Source organism: Arachis duranensis, chromosome 4 (assembly GCF_000817695.3).
Source record: "Arachis duranensis cultivar V14167 chromosome 4, aradu.V14167.gnm2.J7QH, whole genome shotgun sequence".
Classification (NCBI taxonomy): Eukaryota; Viridiplantae; Streptophyta; class Magnoliopsida; order Fabales; family Fabaceae; genus Arachis; species Arachis duranensis.
In genome coordinates, this window is record NC_029775.3 from 9,287,795 (window position 1) to 9,304,418 (window position 16,624).

Below are 16,624 nucleotides of genomic sequence, written 5' to 3' on the forward strand. Positions count from 1 at the left end.
ATCAATAAAGAAGACGTATAAAAACCAAAAAGGTTATGATCCGGAACTTTAGGCATGCATGTGTAGAATAATATAAAATGTATTATAGAATCTAATCTTCATGGTTCAATGCCTATAAAAGGAAATGCTCTTGGCATGACATTCCCATCACTTATCAAACAAATATATATAGCTACAAATAATATATAGTAACAAGAGCTATATTTGAATCATCAAATTGAAGGGCTAATTGATCTATATATTAAAAATATATAGCATCAATGGGTCAAATGATTGTTCAGGTGGTTTTGGTGGCAGTTATGGTGGTGCTTGTGGGAGTGGCTGGGGCAACTCCTCCTGGGATAGCGAAGAATCCAAGCCATGCAACTTGCAAAATAAAGAAGTATAAACATTGTTACAATTTGGAGCATGTTTGCCCCAAATTTTGCCCTGATGGATGCACTGTGGAATGTGCTTCTTGCAAGCCCATTTGTGCTGGGGGTTCTAACCCTACTCCATCACCATCAGAAACACCCTCAACACCTTCTTACTATCCACCTCCATCAACACCTTCAACTCCTTCTTCTCCTCCTCCTCAAACTCCTTCGCCTTCAACACCTTCTTCAACTCCACCACCAACAACTCCTTCATCTCCACCACCATCAACACCATCTCCAACTCCTCCACAAACTCCTTCATCTCCAACTCCTCCTCAAACTCCTTCACCTTCAACTCCAACTCCTCCTTCTGGACCAAAAACAGCAAGATGCAGGAACAAGAACTACCCTAAGTGCTACAACATGCAATTCACTTGTCCTAGCGCCTGCCCTGCTGCATGTGAGGTTGACTGCAACACTTGTAAACCTGTTTGCAGTAAGTACATATATATACACACCAACCATCTTATATATACAAAAAAAAAAATAAATAAATATCAGTCACCAAATAATTTTTTTATATAAAATACATGTTAATAATATTAGAAACCAGCACATTTTGTAATTTGTAGCTATTAATTAATTATTATTAATATTTTTAATGATGTAAAATTATATTTAATAATATAGAATTACACATTTTTTATTGATTAAATACTAATTAAATTTTAATAAAAATACTCGTTATTCCATAAACTTTCTCAATTCTAAATACACATAAAAAAATAAATGAAGTGAAAACTCAGGTAAAGTCGACTTCATGTAAAATTGATATTTGAGAGTCGTTAGATAATTTCAATAATTTAACTAAATTTTCATCCAACATCTCTCATATGACTGCACATGAAGTTGATATTGAGAGCTATTAAATGATTTGATTGATTTGACTAAATTTTCATCCAACAATTCTCAGATATCAACTTCACTTAAAGTCGACTTCACATGAGTTTTCAATTTATACCTAATATATTGAATTATTTAACTTTTGGTATAATATATTGAATTATGTTTGGCACAGATTGTGACAGACCAGGAGCAGTTTGCCAAGACCCTCGTTTCATCGGCGGCGATGGCACCACATTCTACTTCCACGGCAAGAAAGACACCAACTTCTGCCTCGTCTCCGATCCAAACCTCCACATCAACGCCCACTTCATCGGCAGAAGAAGCCAAAACATGAAAAGAGACTTCACCTGGGTTCAATCCATCGCCATCCTCTTCAACAACAACCACACACTCTTCATCGGGGCCCAAAAAACCGCCGCATGGGACGACTCCAACGACCGCGTTGACCTCTCCTTCGACGGTCAACCCATCACACTCCCACAATCAGAAGGAGCCACGTGGACATCCCAAACCTCCCCCAGCGTAACCGTTTCTAGGGCTGAAGACTCCGCCACCAACAGCGTGGTTCTTGAGGTCGAAGGGAAACTGAAGGTGAGCGCAAAGGTTGTTCCTATAACTGAAGAAGATTCTAGAATTCATAGCTATGGGGTTACCGAAGAGGATTGTTTTGCGCACCTTGATTTAGGGTTCAAGTTCTTGGATCTGAGCAGAGAAGTGAGTGGGGTGTTGGGACAAACTTATAAGGAAAACTATGTGAGCCGTTTGGATATTGGAGCTAAAATGGCCGTGATGGGTGGTAGTGGAAGTGAATTCGAGAGTTCTAGCTTGTTCTCCACAGATTGTTCTGTTTCTCGTTTTGTTGGTGACAGTAATAATATTGGAGAGAAGAGCAGTTTTGAAGGGTTGAGCTGCCAAAGTGGAATTGATGGACAAGGAGTTGTTTGCAGGAGATAGGTTATTGTTTCTGCAGCTTTATGTTAATTTGATTATCAGACACCTTTACTTGTTTAATTTGTTTATGTTTTTATCTTATGAGAATAAATTACATAATCATCAAAGAACACTGGACTAATTTGATGATGCTGTAATGGTTATTAATTGGAAATTATTGTCGCTAGCTATATATATTCATGGTTACTGTATTACATGAACATCATATAATAAATTTATAATATCTATTTCATATTTCACTTTCAAAACACCAAGCATCATTTTTTCACACACCAAATAGTATTACACATATCAAAAGCCACTCAAGATACAACAAATCAACAAGAATATAATAATCAGAACATAAAAACAATTGTGCATAAATTAGTTAAATTCTTTCTACTCATTTCAATTCTTGAACTTGGACTGGAGATAACCGATGGTAGTTTCATCCAAGTGAAAAGCCTTAACAAGAACATCAGTAGCAATTTCAGGTGTAGATCCAAAAACAGCATTACCAACAGTGATAACTCCGGGATTTTGACTACTAAGAGCAGCAATGGCAACAGCATTAATGTTGCCTACATTTCTCTGATAGTGAACAAGTCCCACCGGAAACACAAAGACGTCACCCTTTTGTAGAACCTTCCGAATGTGGCGGTTTTCGGGGTTGGAAGTGACGAATCCAACCTCCAAATATCCATCAAGAACTGTCAAGATTTCGGAGGCGCGAGGATGTGTGTGAGGAGGGTTAATCCCCCATGGAGCATAATCAATGCGAGCTATGGATATGCCGAGTGTGTTGAGTCCTGGTAGCTGAGTTGCAGCCACTGGAGTGACTTTAGATCCACTAGGGTTTGAGGTGTTTCCAGCTATGTGAAGACCACTGAAGAAGAAATCATTTGCTTCAACAACCTTCGGATCCTTGCACACCAAACCATTCACTAACACTGCCATGCATAATTTGAAATTATTTAATTTAATTAAACCTTTCCTCATGAAGAGAAACCGTTGGTTAATTAAGATAAGCAATATATATATACATACCTTGGCCTTGTGGGTCTGAGACGCAGAAATCCTGAAGAGCACTATTGTCAGTTGCCGTGACAATAACTGAAAGTGATAGAGCTAAAATTGCAACCACCAATGAAAAATTGTAAGCCATTTCACAAAGAGGAGCACAATAAATTAAAGCAATATAGCAGATTTTGTGAAGGGTTTTAATTTTTGTGTGTGTTTTAGTGTGTTAGTTGATGGACAATATAGGATTGCACTAAGGCATTTATATAGCAATCTAATGATGATGAAGATGTAAAATTAAGCGCATCAAATACTATATGCCGTCCTAATAATTGATCAATCAAGAACTGAAATAGTCATCGATCTTTTGAAATATGTTATGTTATTGATTAGTGATAACATAAGGTGTTTGGGTTTTGCTCAGGCTGGCATGCACAGAGAAGCAGTGTCTCGTAGAGTATGAAATAGTGCCGGCCAAGAGTGTTTGGTTAATTAATGAGTCAACGTAGGAATCTTGATTGATTAATTTGAACCAATCAATCAACACTTCAACACTTCCATTTGTGATTCTGAAACACATTCAATACGAGTTAACAATAAAATAAGGGTGGTTCTGAATTTAAATGGAGGGCAACAGCCTGTATTTGGATTGAAGCTGATGTACGTATTTAAGTCTTTAGAGTATGATCGAAAAGCTTCTTTGTTAATTGTTGTTATATAATTTTAAGAAACACGTGGTTGTCGTATTTATACGTCGGAGACATTTTGACCTTTATATACTTGATTAAAATCCCCCAAGTATCCTGAGATTGACGCTCTATGTTAGAATCGTTCCTTAAATTTGAATTACACAAATTATATTTTTTAGATTAAAAAAATTATATTATATTAGTCTCTGATTTATTTTCTGTTAACTCGATGATCTAGATCTTTAGTAACACGTGTCATTTTATGATTTGGTCACGTGTAATGATATAATGACGTGTTGGTCAACAACACATGGCATGCTGAAGTGAATAGTTATGCCATATATTATAATACTATTTTGTCACATATCAGATTATATCATGTATCACAATATTATTTATCTATGTATTATCTACTATGTCATTATTATATATGTACTAAATTGATCTTTTACTTTGCATTAAATGACTCATTTTAGTTCATAAAATTAAATATTGTACACCAAATTAGTCCCTTCATCATTTTATTGTCATTTTTTTATAAATTTAAAATTTTCAATATTTTTATACACTAATTTTAATTATATTTTTTATTATACAATTTTTTATAATAATTTTTTATTAATAATTTTAATTTGGTTTAATAAGTATTTATATTAATTAATAGTATAATATATAAAAAAAGCTGTCTAACTAAATTATAAATAAGATGAATTATTATAATCAACAATATATCTGCGAACAATTTAGTCCGAAACGTATTTTTTTATGTACAATTATATATAAAAATATTTTTTAAACACACTTAATTTATATGTCGACATATCTAACTTTATTTTTTACTAATGTATTTGAAATTGGTATAAAAATAATATATATTATTAATTAGTAATACAAAATTGTTCTATATAATTAAAAGAAATATATAAAAAAAAGGGATGATACACATACAAGTCTTTTTGGCTTACATGTCTTATAAGTTGGCACAAGCCCAACAAAACACACGCATTACACTCCCACATTCAAGAGTAAATAAACGCACGTTATTCAACCACTTCCTTCTTCTAAAGCGCGTTACTCACCATGCATTATGAACGACTCTTCTTCTTCTTCCTCCATGAAAACGAGTTTTTTGCCAAATTTGAAGATAATGGAACTTTAGAAATACACCCAAACGATTACAGAAATACACCAAAAGAATTACAGAAATACACCCAAACAGTTACAGAAATTCACCCAAACAATTATAGAAATACACCCAAAAAATTACAGAATACACCCAAAGAATTACAAAACTACACCTAAAGGATTTAAGAAATACACCCAAAATTCGTTGAAGTACACCTTATGCATAATTTAGAACTCTTTCTCTTTCTCCTCCTCATCTTCTGCTGCTTCTTCTTCTTCATAAACGATTTCAGAGCTTGATGTCAAAAAACAATGGAAATCGAGAATAATAAAGAAAGAAAACAGAGAGAAAAGCATGTAAATGAAGAAGGAGAAAAGAGAAGGCAAGAAACGAAAAAAAAGAAGAAGAAGAAGAGGAGGAAGAGGAAGAACTGGTTCGAAGTACGTTAATATAAATGACTTGTAAAGACTTGTATAAACAAACTCTTGTATATAGAGAATTATTCTATAAAAAAATATTTTAAAAATTAATTTATATTCTAATAATAATAAAATATTTAAATATTATTGTAATTTATTTAAAAAATTTAGGTTTTCTATATTTGGTGGACCCTCTCAGATACAAAATTAAAATTAGGAGTAAAGTATTATTTTTGTTTTCAACGTTTAGAGTAAGTTTTATTTGTAACGTTTAAATCGTTTTATTTGTATTTCTGACGTTTGTAAAAGTGATTCAATCATTTAATATTATCCTACCGTTAATTACACATCATGAGTTTTAGTTGGAGTTCTAAAAATCTCTTTTTAAAGTTAGAATACAAATATCTAAGACAGAACCGATAATCCACTATAGATAATAGTTTATCAAAAGTTGAAATTAATTCTTGTAACATTTATATAATTCACTTCTTTAGGGACATAATTAAATTTAAACACAAATAATGGGTATAATATTGAAATCGAACACATCTAAATAAGATCTAATTGAAAATAAATATATCTAAGTAAGAATAATTGAAAAATACAATATGATCTATTAATATAATTGATGACAGAATAAGATTAAATTATTTTTATAAATATTAAGAATATAAATAGGACAATTTAAATATTACAAACAAAAATAAAACATACCCTAAACACGTTAAAAATAAAAATAATACTTTACTCTAAAATTAATAAATTCATATGTTTCACGTTTGGTCATTTGTGTAAATGTCCGTGATTCATATATATACCACTTAATGAGTATTTGGGTGGAGTTAATAATATTATATAAACGGTATATAATAATAATAATAATAATTGAGATGCAAAATAGTTTCGGGATAATTCAAACTTCATATATTTTTATCAAATTCAATTTATTATTTTAATAAATACATTAATTATTTTTGGGGCTTAATCATTTTGAATGGTTAATTGCTTTTATAAATTTTTCGAAGGGAACATGATTATGTTGATAAGGAACAGATTAAAAAAGACTCTTTTCAAAGATGATGTGCTACAAAATGGTAACACATGTATTTTACCGAAAGCTAGGTGTCTTGTAACGTGGCAATAAACGCTATATATGAATGTTGACGTGTTAGTTTCATTTGTATAAAAGAGATACATTACTAGAAGCAATTCTTTGATACAAACCGATTCATTCACCTGCGAATCAAGAAAGAAAGAAAGAAAGCTAATGCAGTTGCAAAAGCTTGTCCAAGAAAAAGAATCAATAAAGTGGTGCATCATAAGATGAGGGCTTGGAACGTGAACAAAGTAGTGCATGGTGAGCAAGCTCCGAGGCCAATTCGGCACCGTTTCTCCATCTCCTCTTTCTTCTTCGATAGATTGTATCGATGCTAAAAGAACCAACCAGGTAACTTCATTTCAGTGCAGCAAATTTTATGATATATGTTTTTCTTTCAAGAAAAAGTGGATATTAATTTGACCTTGCCTGCTCATTTTGATACCCTAATGAAAGAGGGTGAAAACGGTGTCAAATTAAAGTAGCGGTTAAAAATAAATTTGGTAACTAGAATTTAAGAATGGATAGAAATTACTGTTAAAATGGGTTGTCTATATTTAATTTTATTTTAAAGTATTTGTTTATTTAAAATGACTTAAAATTTAAAAGTTAAAAGAGAAATATAAATATATATGTAATTATTTCATAAAATATATTCAATAAATATATTAATATATTTTTTTTATTTTTTTTCATAAGTGTATATGTCTTGTATTTTTATTTTTCAACACAGTAGTATTAGAATTACTTATAAAATATCTTCAATCAACAACGATAATTAGGCATCCTAATGAAAATTATTCTCGGTGTTCAAAGAACGTGAAAAATGGTTGAAAAAGACTATGTAAAATCAGAAAATATAAAAAAATTAACTGAAACTCAGAAGGACGAATTGAAAAATAAAAGAAAGAAAGATTAATGTGCATTTATTATCATTCATCAAGATTTAGATGATGATATGTTTGAGAAGATTGTTGATATAACTAACGCAAAAAAAAAATTTGGAATACTCTTTAAAATTCTGTCATAAGAGTTGAAAAGATGAAAAAGGTTCGTCTTTAAACTCTAAAGGCTGAGTTTAAGTCTCTAATGATAAAAGAGACTGAATCCATTTTGAATTATTTTATCAAAGTTTTTGCGATAGTTCACTAAATGAAAAGATTTGGAGAAAAATTAAAAAATGTTTGTGTTGTTGAGAAAATCTTTCGTTCTCTGAACTCAAAATTTTATCATGTGGTGGTAGTCATTGAAAAGTTTAAAGATTTGGATACGATGTCCATTGATCAATTGAATGGTTCCTTACGGACCCAAAGAGAAAGAATGGATAAAAGTAAGAAAGAACGTGTGGAACATGTCTTGTAGGCAAAATTTTCGTGAAATGCTAGAAGAGAAGCCAACGAAAGTGAAAGACTGGAACGAGGCCGTGGACGAGGATAAAGACGTGGTTACGGAAGAGAAAAAAATAAGAAAAATTATTCTCAAGAGAGAAGAAATCAAAATTTTTTTTGAGGTCGTAAAAAAAGAACGGTTGATAAAAGACAAATTGAATATTATTTATGTGAAAAGAATGGACATTATTCTTAGGAGTGTCAGACATACAAAGAAGAAGAAAATAAGCTTGTTGTACATAGTGAAGATGTTGAAGAATCAACATTATTCCTTACGCTTAAGGAAGATCAAAATTCTGAAAATAGTACGTGGTATCTTGACAATAGAACTAGCAACCATATGACAGGTGATAGGAGTAAATTTGTAGCACTCGACACCAACGTAAAAGGACACTTGCGTTTTGGTGAGAAATCAAAGGTATAGATCAATGACAATGGGACAATTCTATTCGAGCTGAAGAACGGAAGTCATAAGATTCTTTCCAATGTCTATTACATCCCAAAGTTGAAGAATAATATTTTGAGTATTGGACAACTTTTAGAGAATGGTTACAAGATAGTCATGGAAGATCGGCTATCTTTGGCTTAGAGATAAAAATAAAAATCTTATTGCTAAGATTTTTGTGACAAAAAATAGTATATTTTTGTTAAACATGAGGAGTGGTGGAGTTATATGTTTGAAGTCATGTATCCAAAATCCATCATGAATTTGATATATAAGATATGGACATTTAAATTTTGGTGGGTTCAAAGAATTGGAAAAAAGAAGATGGTAAAAGGAATTTCAACTATTGATCATCCTCATTAGTTATGTGAAGCTTACTTACTTGGAAAACATTCAAAAAAGTTTTTCAAAGCAGCCTAAATCAAGAGTTACCAAGCCACTTCAGCTTATCTATGACGTTTATGGACCTATTAATCCTTTATCACTTGGTAAAAGTGTTTATTTTCTATTTTTCATTGATGATTATTCAAGAAAAACATGGGTTTATTTCTTAAAGTAGAAAAGCAAAGCATTTCATGCATTCAAGAAGTTCAAAGCCCTTGTTGAAAGGAAAAGTGGCTATGAGATAAAAGCTCTCAGAATTGACAGAGGTGAAGAATTCATTTCAAATGAATTTAAGACCTTCTATGAAAACCATGGTATTCGACGTCTCCTGACTGCTCCTAGATCTCCTCAACAAAATAAAATTGCTGAAAAAAAAGGCAATTCTAAATATGGCGAGAATGATGTTGAAAGTCATTGCCAAAATAGTTATGGGAAGAAACAATTGCATGTGCAATTTATCTCTCAAACCATTCACCTATCGAGATTTTAAAAGATATAACACCTCAAAAAGTATGGAGTGATTTCAAATCTAATGTGTCACATTTAAAGGTTTTTGGATCTATTACATATATCCAAATTCCTGAACAAGAAAGATCAAAGCTTGATGATATGAGCCAAAAGGTATTTATTGGCTATGAAGTGAATACTAAAGGCTACAAGTTCTTCAATCCTGACAACATTAAAGTAATAATAAGTAGAGATGTTGAATTTGAAGAAAGTACAAAGTGGAATTAAACTACACAAAATGATGCTACTTATGATTTTTGTCTTACTTTGAGGAAGAAGAAGCTTCAATGAAAGAAGTGCAAGATAAAACTAATCCTTCAACACTAGCATTAACCCCACTATCATGATCATCGTCATCTCCATTCTCTAGTTCAAGCGAAGGCCCTCGCAGATATCGAAGTCTCACTAATTTCTATGAGAAAACTAAAATTTTAGAGGATGAGAATTTATTGTGTCTACTCTCCAAATTTTAAAGTTTTCAAAAATAAAAAAAGGATACAAGCTCTGAAGGAGAAAATTCAATCAATTGAGAAGAATAACACTTGAAAATTTGTATCACCTCCAAGTGGTCATCAGGCTATTGGAGTCAAATAGATCTACAAAATTAAGAAAAATGCTAAAGGTGATGTAAAGAGGTACAAGATAAGACTCGTTGCAAAGGGGCATAAGCAAAAGCAAGGAATAGATTATAATGAGGTGTTTGCTTCTGTTGCTCGATAGAAACGATAAGGCTATTGTTATCACTTGCAGCACAAAATGGATGTGAAATATGCTTTTTTGAATGGTAATCTTTTGAAAGAAGTTTATATTGAACAACCTTTAGATTTTATTGTTGAAGATTGTGAAGATAAGGTGTTAAGGTGTAAAAGGACTTTATATGGACTGAAGCAAGTTCTAAGAGCTTGAAATGATCGTCTTGATACGTATTTTCAAGACAACGGCTTCACTAGGTGCGCATATATATATATATAGTACTAAAAAGTACTGTCAATAGGATAGTAAAATCTAATAAACCAATAATGAACTAAATATTAATACTCACTTGATGATGGAGTAATATGAACTTGTATTATAATTTAGAGGAGTGAACCAAAATACAAAGGATGAAATTTTTTAATACAAAAATTGTAACGAAAGCTTAAAAGAGTTTCAGAGTGTAAGAGGATGTGTGTAAAATTACAAATGATCTACAATCCCCTCCCTCCTTATTTTTTATAGTGGGCTATGTCCTTTATTCTGCTACATTTTAACTCCCTGTTTTGCTAATCTGTTTGCTCTTTTGTGAGCTAATTCAGAGGCTCTGTCTCCGAGTTAATATCTTTTGTTCTAGTTTTTTGAAAATTGGTAGCTGGTTTTGTTTTTTCTACTGTGATTTTGTTGGAATTTCTGCTGATGACTTTTGTTCTTTTCTGTATGCGATGCTTTTGTTACTTTCTGAGATTGTCTTGACACATTCTCTCTTGATTTTGTACAAGTGTCTGTTTTCTGATTTCAAAACTTTTTTTTTACTCTTCAAATGGATCTTGGTATCTAGTATGTACAGTCCTAGGCTGGACTGGACTTCTTCATCTTCGTCTATTGGTTCTACTTTTATTGCTTTTAGAGAATTATGGATCTCTTCTTCTGAGGTGGCCGCTGCAAGGGCCACCATCATTTGTTTTTTATGGGCTAGAAAACGAGTTTCTTTTTCGAATAATATTTTTTCGAATCTTGAACTATGGCTTGGGGGTTCTGCTCTTTTTTGGGATATAGTTATCCAATTATCAATTGCTCTTTTACTAATTAAGTTCAGGTCAAATTTATTTCACCATTTTATTTTTATGCTTCTAATTAAATATTGCATGCTTGGAGTGTCTTCATATCCTGCGGAATCATATTCCCATGTCATTATCCAGCACATTTTCATAGTGAGAATGAAGGAAATCAGCTTATATCCATCCAGAAATGATGTTTTGTTTTTGAAATATTCATAAGCCATACTGGCTTCTTTTGGAAAAATTGCTTCTATTGGTGCAAACCCTTGAAATCATATCTGAAACCATGTGGGAAACTGTAGAAAAAATTTTTTTCAGAACCATATGAACCAAGAGTGAAAATTTGGTGAAAGATACAGGACGTTCCACCAGGCATCTATATAATCATAATAGGAATAGTGTTGTGGTTCAAATTTTTTAGTAAAACTTTTACAATGAAAGGGAGATTTTTTCCGTTCTGATCTTTCATTGTAAAAGTTTTACTTTCATAATCTTAATTTTTGAGAATATTGTATCTTTTGTGGTCGGGTCTTTATTATGAGTTAATTTAATGGATCCTGTGTCTACTAAGATAAATTCATAAAAGGTTCTGATTTTTTGGATCTTTGTTGGAGGGTAATGAAAAGTACTTGAAAAAACTGTTTTATAAAGGGTTCTTCTATCCATCATAAATCACTCTTTCTCTAAAGTCATTATTTTTAGAGGTATTAATTTTTCATGGTAAGGATATTCTTCAGATAATGGTTTAGTTTTAAACAAATCTGATAACTACAATAATGTATATCTGTTAACTATAGGGACCTCATATAAGTTTTTAGTTGATGCTGATAATTTTTCACTTTTAACAACCTGTGATATCGTCAAGGATTTAATAGATAGTTGTTTAGCTTGTATTGAAGTTGCTGGTTGGTCAAGAGGTTGATCATAATCTTCACTGCTTGCTTGTTTCTTGTTCATTTTTACCTTGCAAAAATTCTCTATTTAAAAAATCAAGTAATGCATTTGATTTTCTTTAATATACTCAATAGAAAAATTGAAGCATGATAATATAGCTTGCCATCTAACAAATATTTGTTTAGAAACATCATTCTTTAATACATTAGGAGCTATTTTCTAATCAGTTCTAATCAAGAAGATTTATTTAAACAAATCTTCCTGAAAACGTGAAACACATAGGATAATAGTGAATATTTTTTTTAATGGTAGCATAATTTTTCTGGGATGAATTTCATACACCCGAATGATATTTAGCTATTTGTTTTTTTGAGGAGTTTGGAAGGACTTGTTTAAGTATTCCTCCATATCATAATTCTAATGCATCTGTTTCTACGATTAGACTTGTGTTAGGGTCTGGTATACTCAAACAAGGAATTTTTTTTACTCAAACAAGGAATTTTTTTTCTTGTTTGAGTATACCAGACCTTAAGGCAAGTCTAATCGTAGAAACAGATGCTTCAGAATTAGGATATGGAGGAATACTTAAACAAGTCCTTTCAAACTCCTCAAAAGAACAAATAATTAAATATCATTCGGATGTATAAAATTCAGTCCAAAAAAATTATGCTACCATTAAAAAAGAAATATTAGTCATTGTCCTATGTGTTTCACGTTTTCAGGAAGATTTGTTCAATAAAACCTTCTTGATCAGAATTGATTGCAAAACAGCTCCTAGTGTATTAAAGAATAATGTTTCTAAAAAAATATTTGCTAGATGGCAAGTTATATTATCATGCTTTGGTTTTTCTATTGAGCATATTAAAGGAGAATCAAATGCATGACCTGATTTTCTAACAAGAAAATTTTTGCAAGGTAAAAATGAGCAAGAAACAAGCAAGCAGTGAAGATTATGGTCCACTTCTTGACCAACCAGCAACTTCAATACAAGCTAAACAATTATCTATTAAATCCTTGACGATGTTACTGGTTGTTAAAAGTGAAAAATCATCAGCATCAACTAAAAGCTTATATGAGGTCCCTACAGTTAAAAGATATACATTATTGCAGCCATCAGATTTGTTTAAAACTAAACCATTATCTGAAGAACATCCTTACCATGAAAAACTAATACCTCTAAAAATAATGACTTTAGAGAAAGAGTGGTTTAAGATGGATAGAAGAACCCTTTATAAAACAGTTTTTTCAAATACTTTTCATTACCCTCAAACAAACATCCAAAAAACCCGAACCTTTTATGAATTTATCTTAGCAGACACAGGGATCCGTTAAATTAACTCATAATAAAGACCCGACCACAAAAGATATAATATTCTCAAAAATTAAGATTATGAAAGTAATAACATTATTAGAATGGGAAAAACCTCCCTTTCATTGTAAAAGTTTACTAGAAAATTTGAACCACAACACTATTTCTATTATGATTATATAGATGCCTGGTGGAACGCCTTGTATCTTTTTCCAAATTTCTACTCTTGGTTCATATGGTTTCGAAAAAGGATTTTTCTATAGTTTTCTAAATGGTTCTAGATATGGTTTCAAAAGTTTTGACCAATAGAAGCAATTTTTTCAAAAGAAGCCAGCATGGCTTATAAATATAAGCTGATTTCCTTCATTCCCATTATGGGAATATGCTAGATAATGACCTGGGAATATGATTCCGCAGGATATAAAGATACTCCAAGCGTGCAATATTTAATTAGAAACATAAAAGTAAAATGGTGGAATAAATTTGACCTGAACTTAATTAGTAAAAGAGCAATTGAAAATTAGATTACTATATCCCAAAAAAGAGCAGAACCCCCAAGTCACAGTTCAGGGTTCGAAAAAATCATTCAAAAAAGAAACTTGCTTTCTAGCCCATAAAAAACAAATGATGGTGGCCCTTGCAGCGGCCACCTCAGAAGAAGAGATCCATAATTCTCTAAAAAAGCAATAAAAGTAGAACCAATAGACGAAGATGAAGAAGTCCAGTCCAGCCAAGGACTGTACATACTAGATACCCAAGATCCATTTGAAAAAAAAGAGTCCCAAAATCAGAAAACAGACACTTGTACAAAATCAAGAGAGAATGTGTCAAGACAATCTCAGAAAACAACAAAAATATTGCATGTAGAAAAGAACAAAAGTCATCAGCAGGATTTCAACAAAATCACAGCAGAAAAAATAAAATTACCTATCGATTTTTAAAAAATTAGAACAGAGGACATTAACTCAGAGAGAGAGCCTCTGAATCAGCTCATAGAAAGAGAAAACGGATTAGCAAAATCAGGGATTAAAATGTAACAGAATAAAGGGCATAGCCCACTATAAAAGAGGAGGGGGGAGGGAGTTATAGATCATCCACAATTTTACACACATCCTCTTATACTATGAAACATTTTTAAGCTTTCATTATTTGTATTAAAAAATTTCATTCTTTGTATTTTGGTTCAAGCCTCTAAATTATAATACAAGTTCATATTACTCCATCATCAAGTGAGTATTAATATTTAGTTCATTATTGGTATATATATATGCACTTTATGTAAAAGAGGAAAGAAAAAATTTGTTATTTGTTTGTGTCATGTAGATGATCTTATATTCACAGAAAATAATCAAATAATATTTGAAGAATTTAAGAAGGTAATGGTTCAAGAATTTGATATGAGTTTAATGTCCTATTACCTGGGAATTGAAGTGAAACAAATGGTGGATGGACTTTTCATCTCGCAAGAAGCTTATACAAGAGAGCTATTAAAGAAACTCAACATGTTGGACTGCAATCCTACTAATACACCTAGAGTGTGGAGTTAAACTTTTCAAAGAGAAAGAAGGTGTATGAAAAGTTGCTCAAACGTTATTCAATAGCCTCTAGGGAGTTTAAGGTATTTGACCTTTACCAGACCTGACATTTTGTTTTCAGTTGGGTTAGTTAGTCGTTACATGGAGAATCCAACAAAAACCCATATGAAGGTAGTCAAGAGAATTCTTTGCTATCTTAGAGGCACTCTTGAGTATGGCGTGTTTTATTCAACTTCAGATAATTCAAATTAGGTGATGGGCTATTGTGATAGTGATTATGCTGGGGATATTGACGGCAGAAGAGTACTACTGGATTTATTTTCTTTCTAGAAAATAATGCAATTTTTTGGTGTTCAAAGAAACAATCTATATTCACTCTTTCAACTTGTGAAGTTGAATATGTTGCTACCACTGCTTATGCATGTCATACAATTTGACTGAAGATACTACTGAAGGAACTTCATTTTGAGTAAGCTGAATCCACTAAGATCATAATGGTTAAGGATTATGATTGGAGTCGATAAATTATCAAATTTAAGAAAAAATGTTAAAAATAAACCTGATGGTTAGAATTTAAGAATTGATAAAAATCCCTGTTGAAATAGGTTTTTATATTTAGTTTTATTTTAAAATATTTGTTTATTTAAAATGTGTTAAAATTTAGATGTCAAAGAAAAATATAAATATGTATATAATTATTTTATAAAATATACACAACAAATACATTTAATATACTCCTCTTCATTTTTTCGTAAATGTGTGTCTTATTCTTTTATTTTTCAGCAGTAGCAACCACTATTAATTTGGTATCGGATTGAAGTCAACACTAAATTTTAATATGATTGATTATTTTTTTAATAAGTAAATTTTTTATCAATAAATCTTTTCTAAGACAAACAGTAGGATTTTTATGATTGATTATTTTTTTAATAAGTAAATTTGTTATCAATAAATCTTTTCTAAGAAAAACGGTAGGTTTCAAGTTTCAACAATAAATTTTAAACAGTAGGATTTTTTTATCCAAAAAGGGGTTAGGGGTTCTTAATCATTAATTAATTTAACAATTCGGTAATTCTTTTATTCGTTAAAATTTTGATACAATAAATTTTTAATCCCTTTTTTATTTTTATCTTTTTTCTTTTTTTGATATATGCTCTCAGATGTTGGATGTTGAAGAACCAAAGAGAAGTTCGAAAATACTGAGACCAAGCAGTCTCCCTGATTTCTTAAAGAATTAATACATTAAAATAATTTGCTGTCCTTGTTGTTTATATAGATTTTGAAGAAGAAGAATAATAATATTAAGCAATTCCGGATTATTGGGTTTGATATTATTGTTGGTGTTATCATATATCTACCTGGAAGATTACGGACATTAGAGCATGTAGAATAAAAAAAATGGTTACTTACCATTTCATTTCTTATTCTAATTTTCTCTGTTTTGCAGATTCCATAATGGAACGAGGAGAGAAGAGGAGGAGAATTATCAGGAGCGATATCGGTTTTGACTGCATGATTTTTTTTTCTTTGTATAAAGAACACAATAATAAAATAAAAGTAAAGTATTGTTTTTATCCCTAATGTTTGGGATAAGTTTTATAATTTATAATTGTCTCTAACATTTCGTTCGTTTTATTTATGTTTCCAACGTTTTAAAATTGATTCAATATTACTCTCCTATTAACTCGACTAACGGAACATTAACAGAGCTGCCTACATGGACGCCTTTGTCCATTGTGGCAAATTATTCTCCTAGTGACCGTTACTAAGAATTGAATAAAAAAAAAAGAAATTTTAATTTAAAAGGGTGATAAAACCCTAATTTGAGATAGCCCTTCTTGTAGATTCGTCTTCTCACCATCGCCG

At 31.3% G+C, this 16,624-nt stretch overlaps 2 protein-coding genes and 1 long non-coding RNA gene across 3 annotated transcripts; 2 read left to right on the forward strand and 1 right to left on the reverse strand.

Moving 5' to 3' along the window:
• Window positions 1-197: 197 nt before the first annotated feature.
• LOC107483223 (uncharacterized) lies at window positions 198-2,374 on the forward strand. Its single transcript, XM_016103839.3, has 2 exons — window positions 198-852; window positions 1,435-2,374. The coding sequence occupies exons 1-2, from the start codon at window positions 261-263 to the stop codon at window positions 2,214-2,216; spliced, it is 1,374 nt and encodes a 457-aa protein (XP_015959325.1). The 5' UTR covers window positions 198-260; the 3' UTR covers window positions 2,217-2,374.
• Window positions 2,375-2,541: 167 nt separating this feature from the next.
• On the reverse strand, window positions 2,542-3,447 carry LOC107483224 (putative germin-like protein 2-1). Its single transcript, XM_016103840.3, has 2 exons — window positions 3,240-3,447; window positions 2,542-3,142 (listed from the first exon to the last, which is right to left on the reverse strand). Exons 1-2 carry the CDS (start codon window positions 3,355-3,357, stop codon window positions 2,601-2,603), a joined length of 660 nt encoding a protein of 219 aa, XP_015959326.1. The 5' UTR covers window positions 3,358-3,447; the 3' UTR covers window positions 2,542-2,600.
• Window positions 3,448-6,650: 3,203 nt separating this feature from the next.
• Window positions 6,651-16,339, forward strand: LOC127746756 (uncharacterized). Its single transcript, XR_008008442.1, has 2 exons — window positions 6,651-6,893; window positions 16,206-16,339. It is a non-coding gene; the product is annotated as an uncharacterized LOC127746756 (long non-coding RNA).
• Window positions 16,340-16,624: the final 285 nt, after the last annotated feature.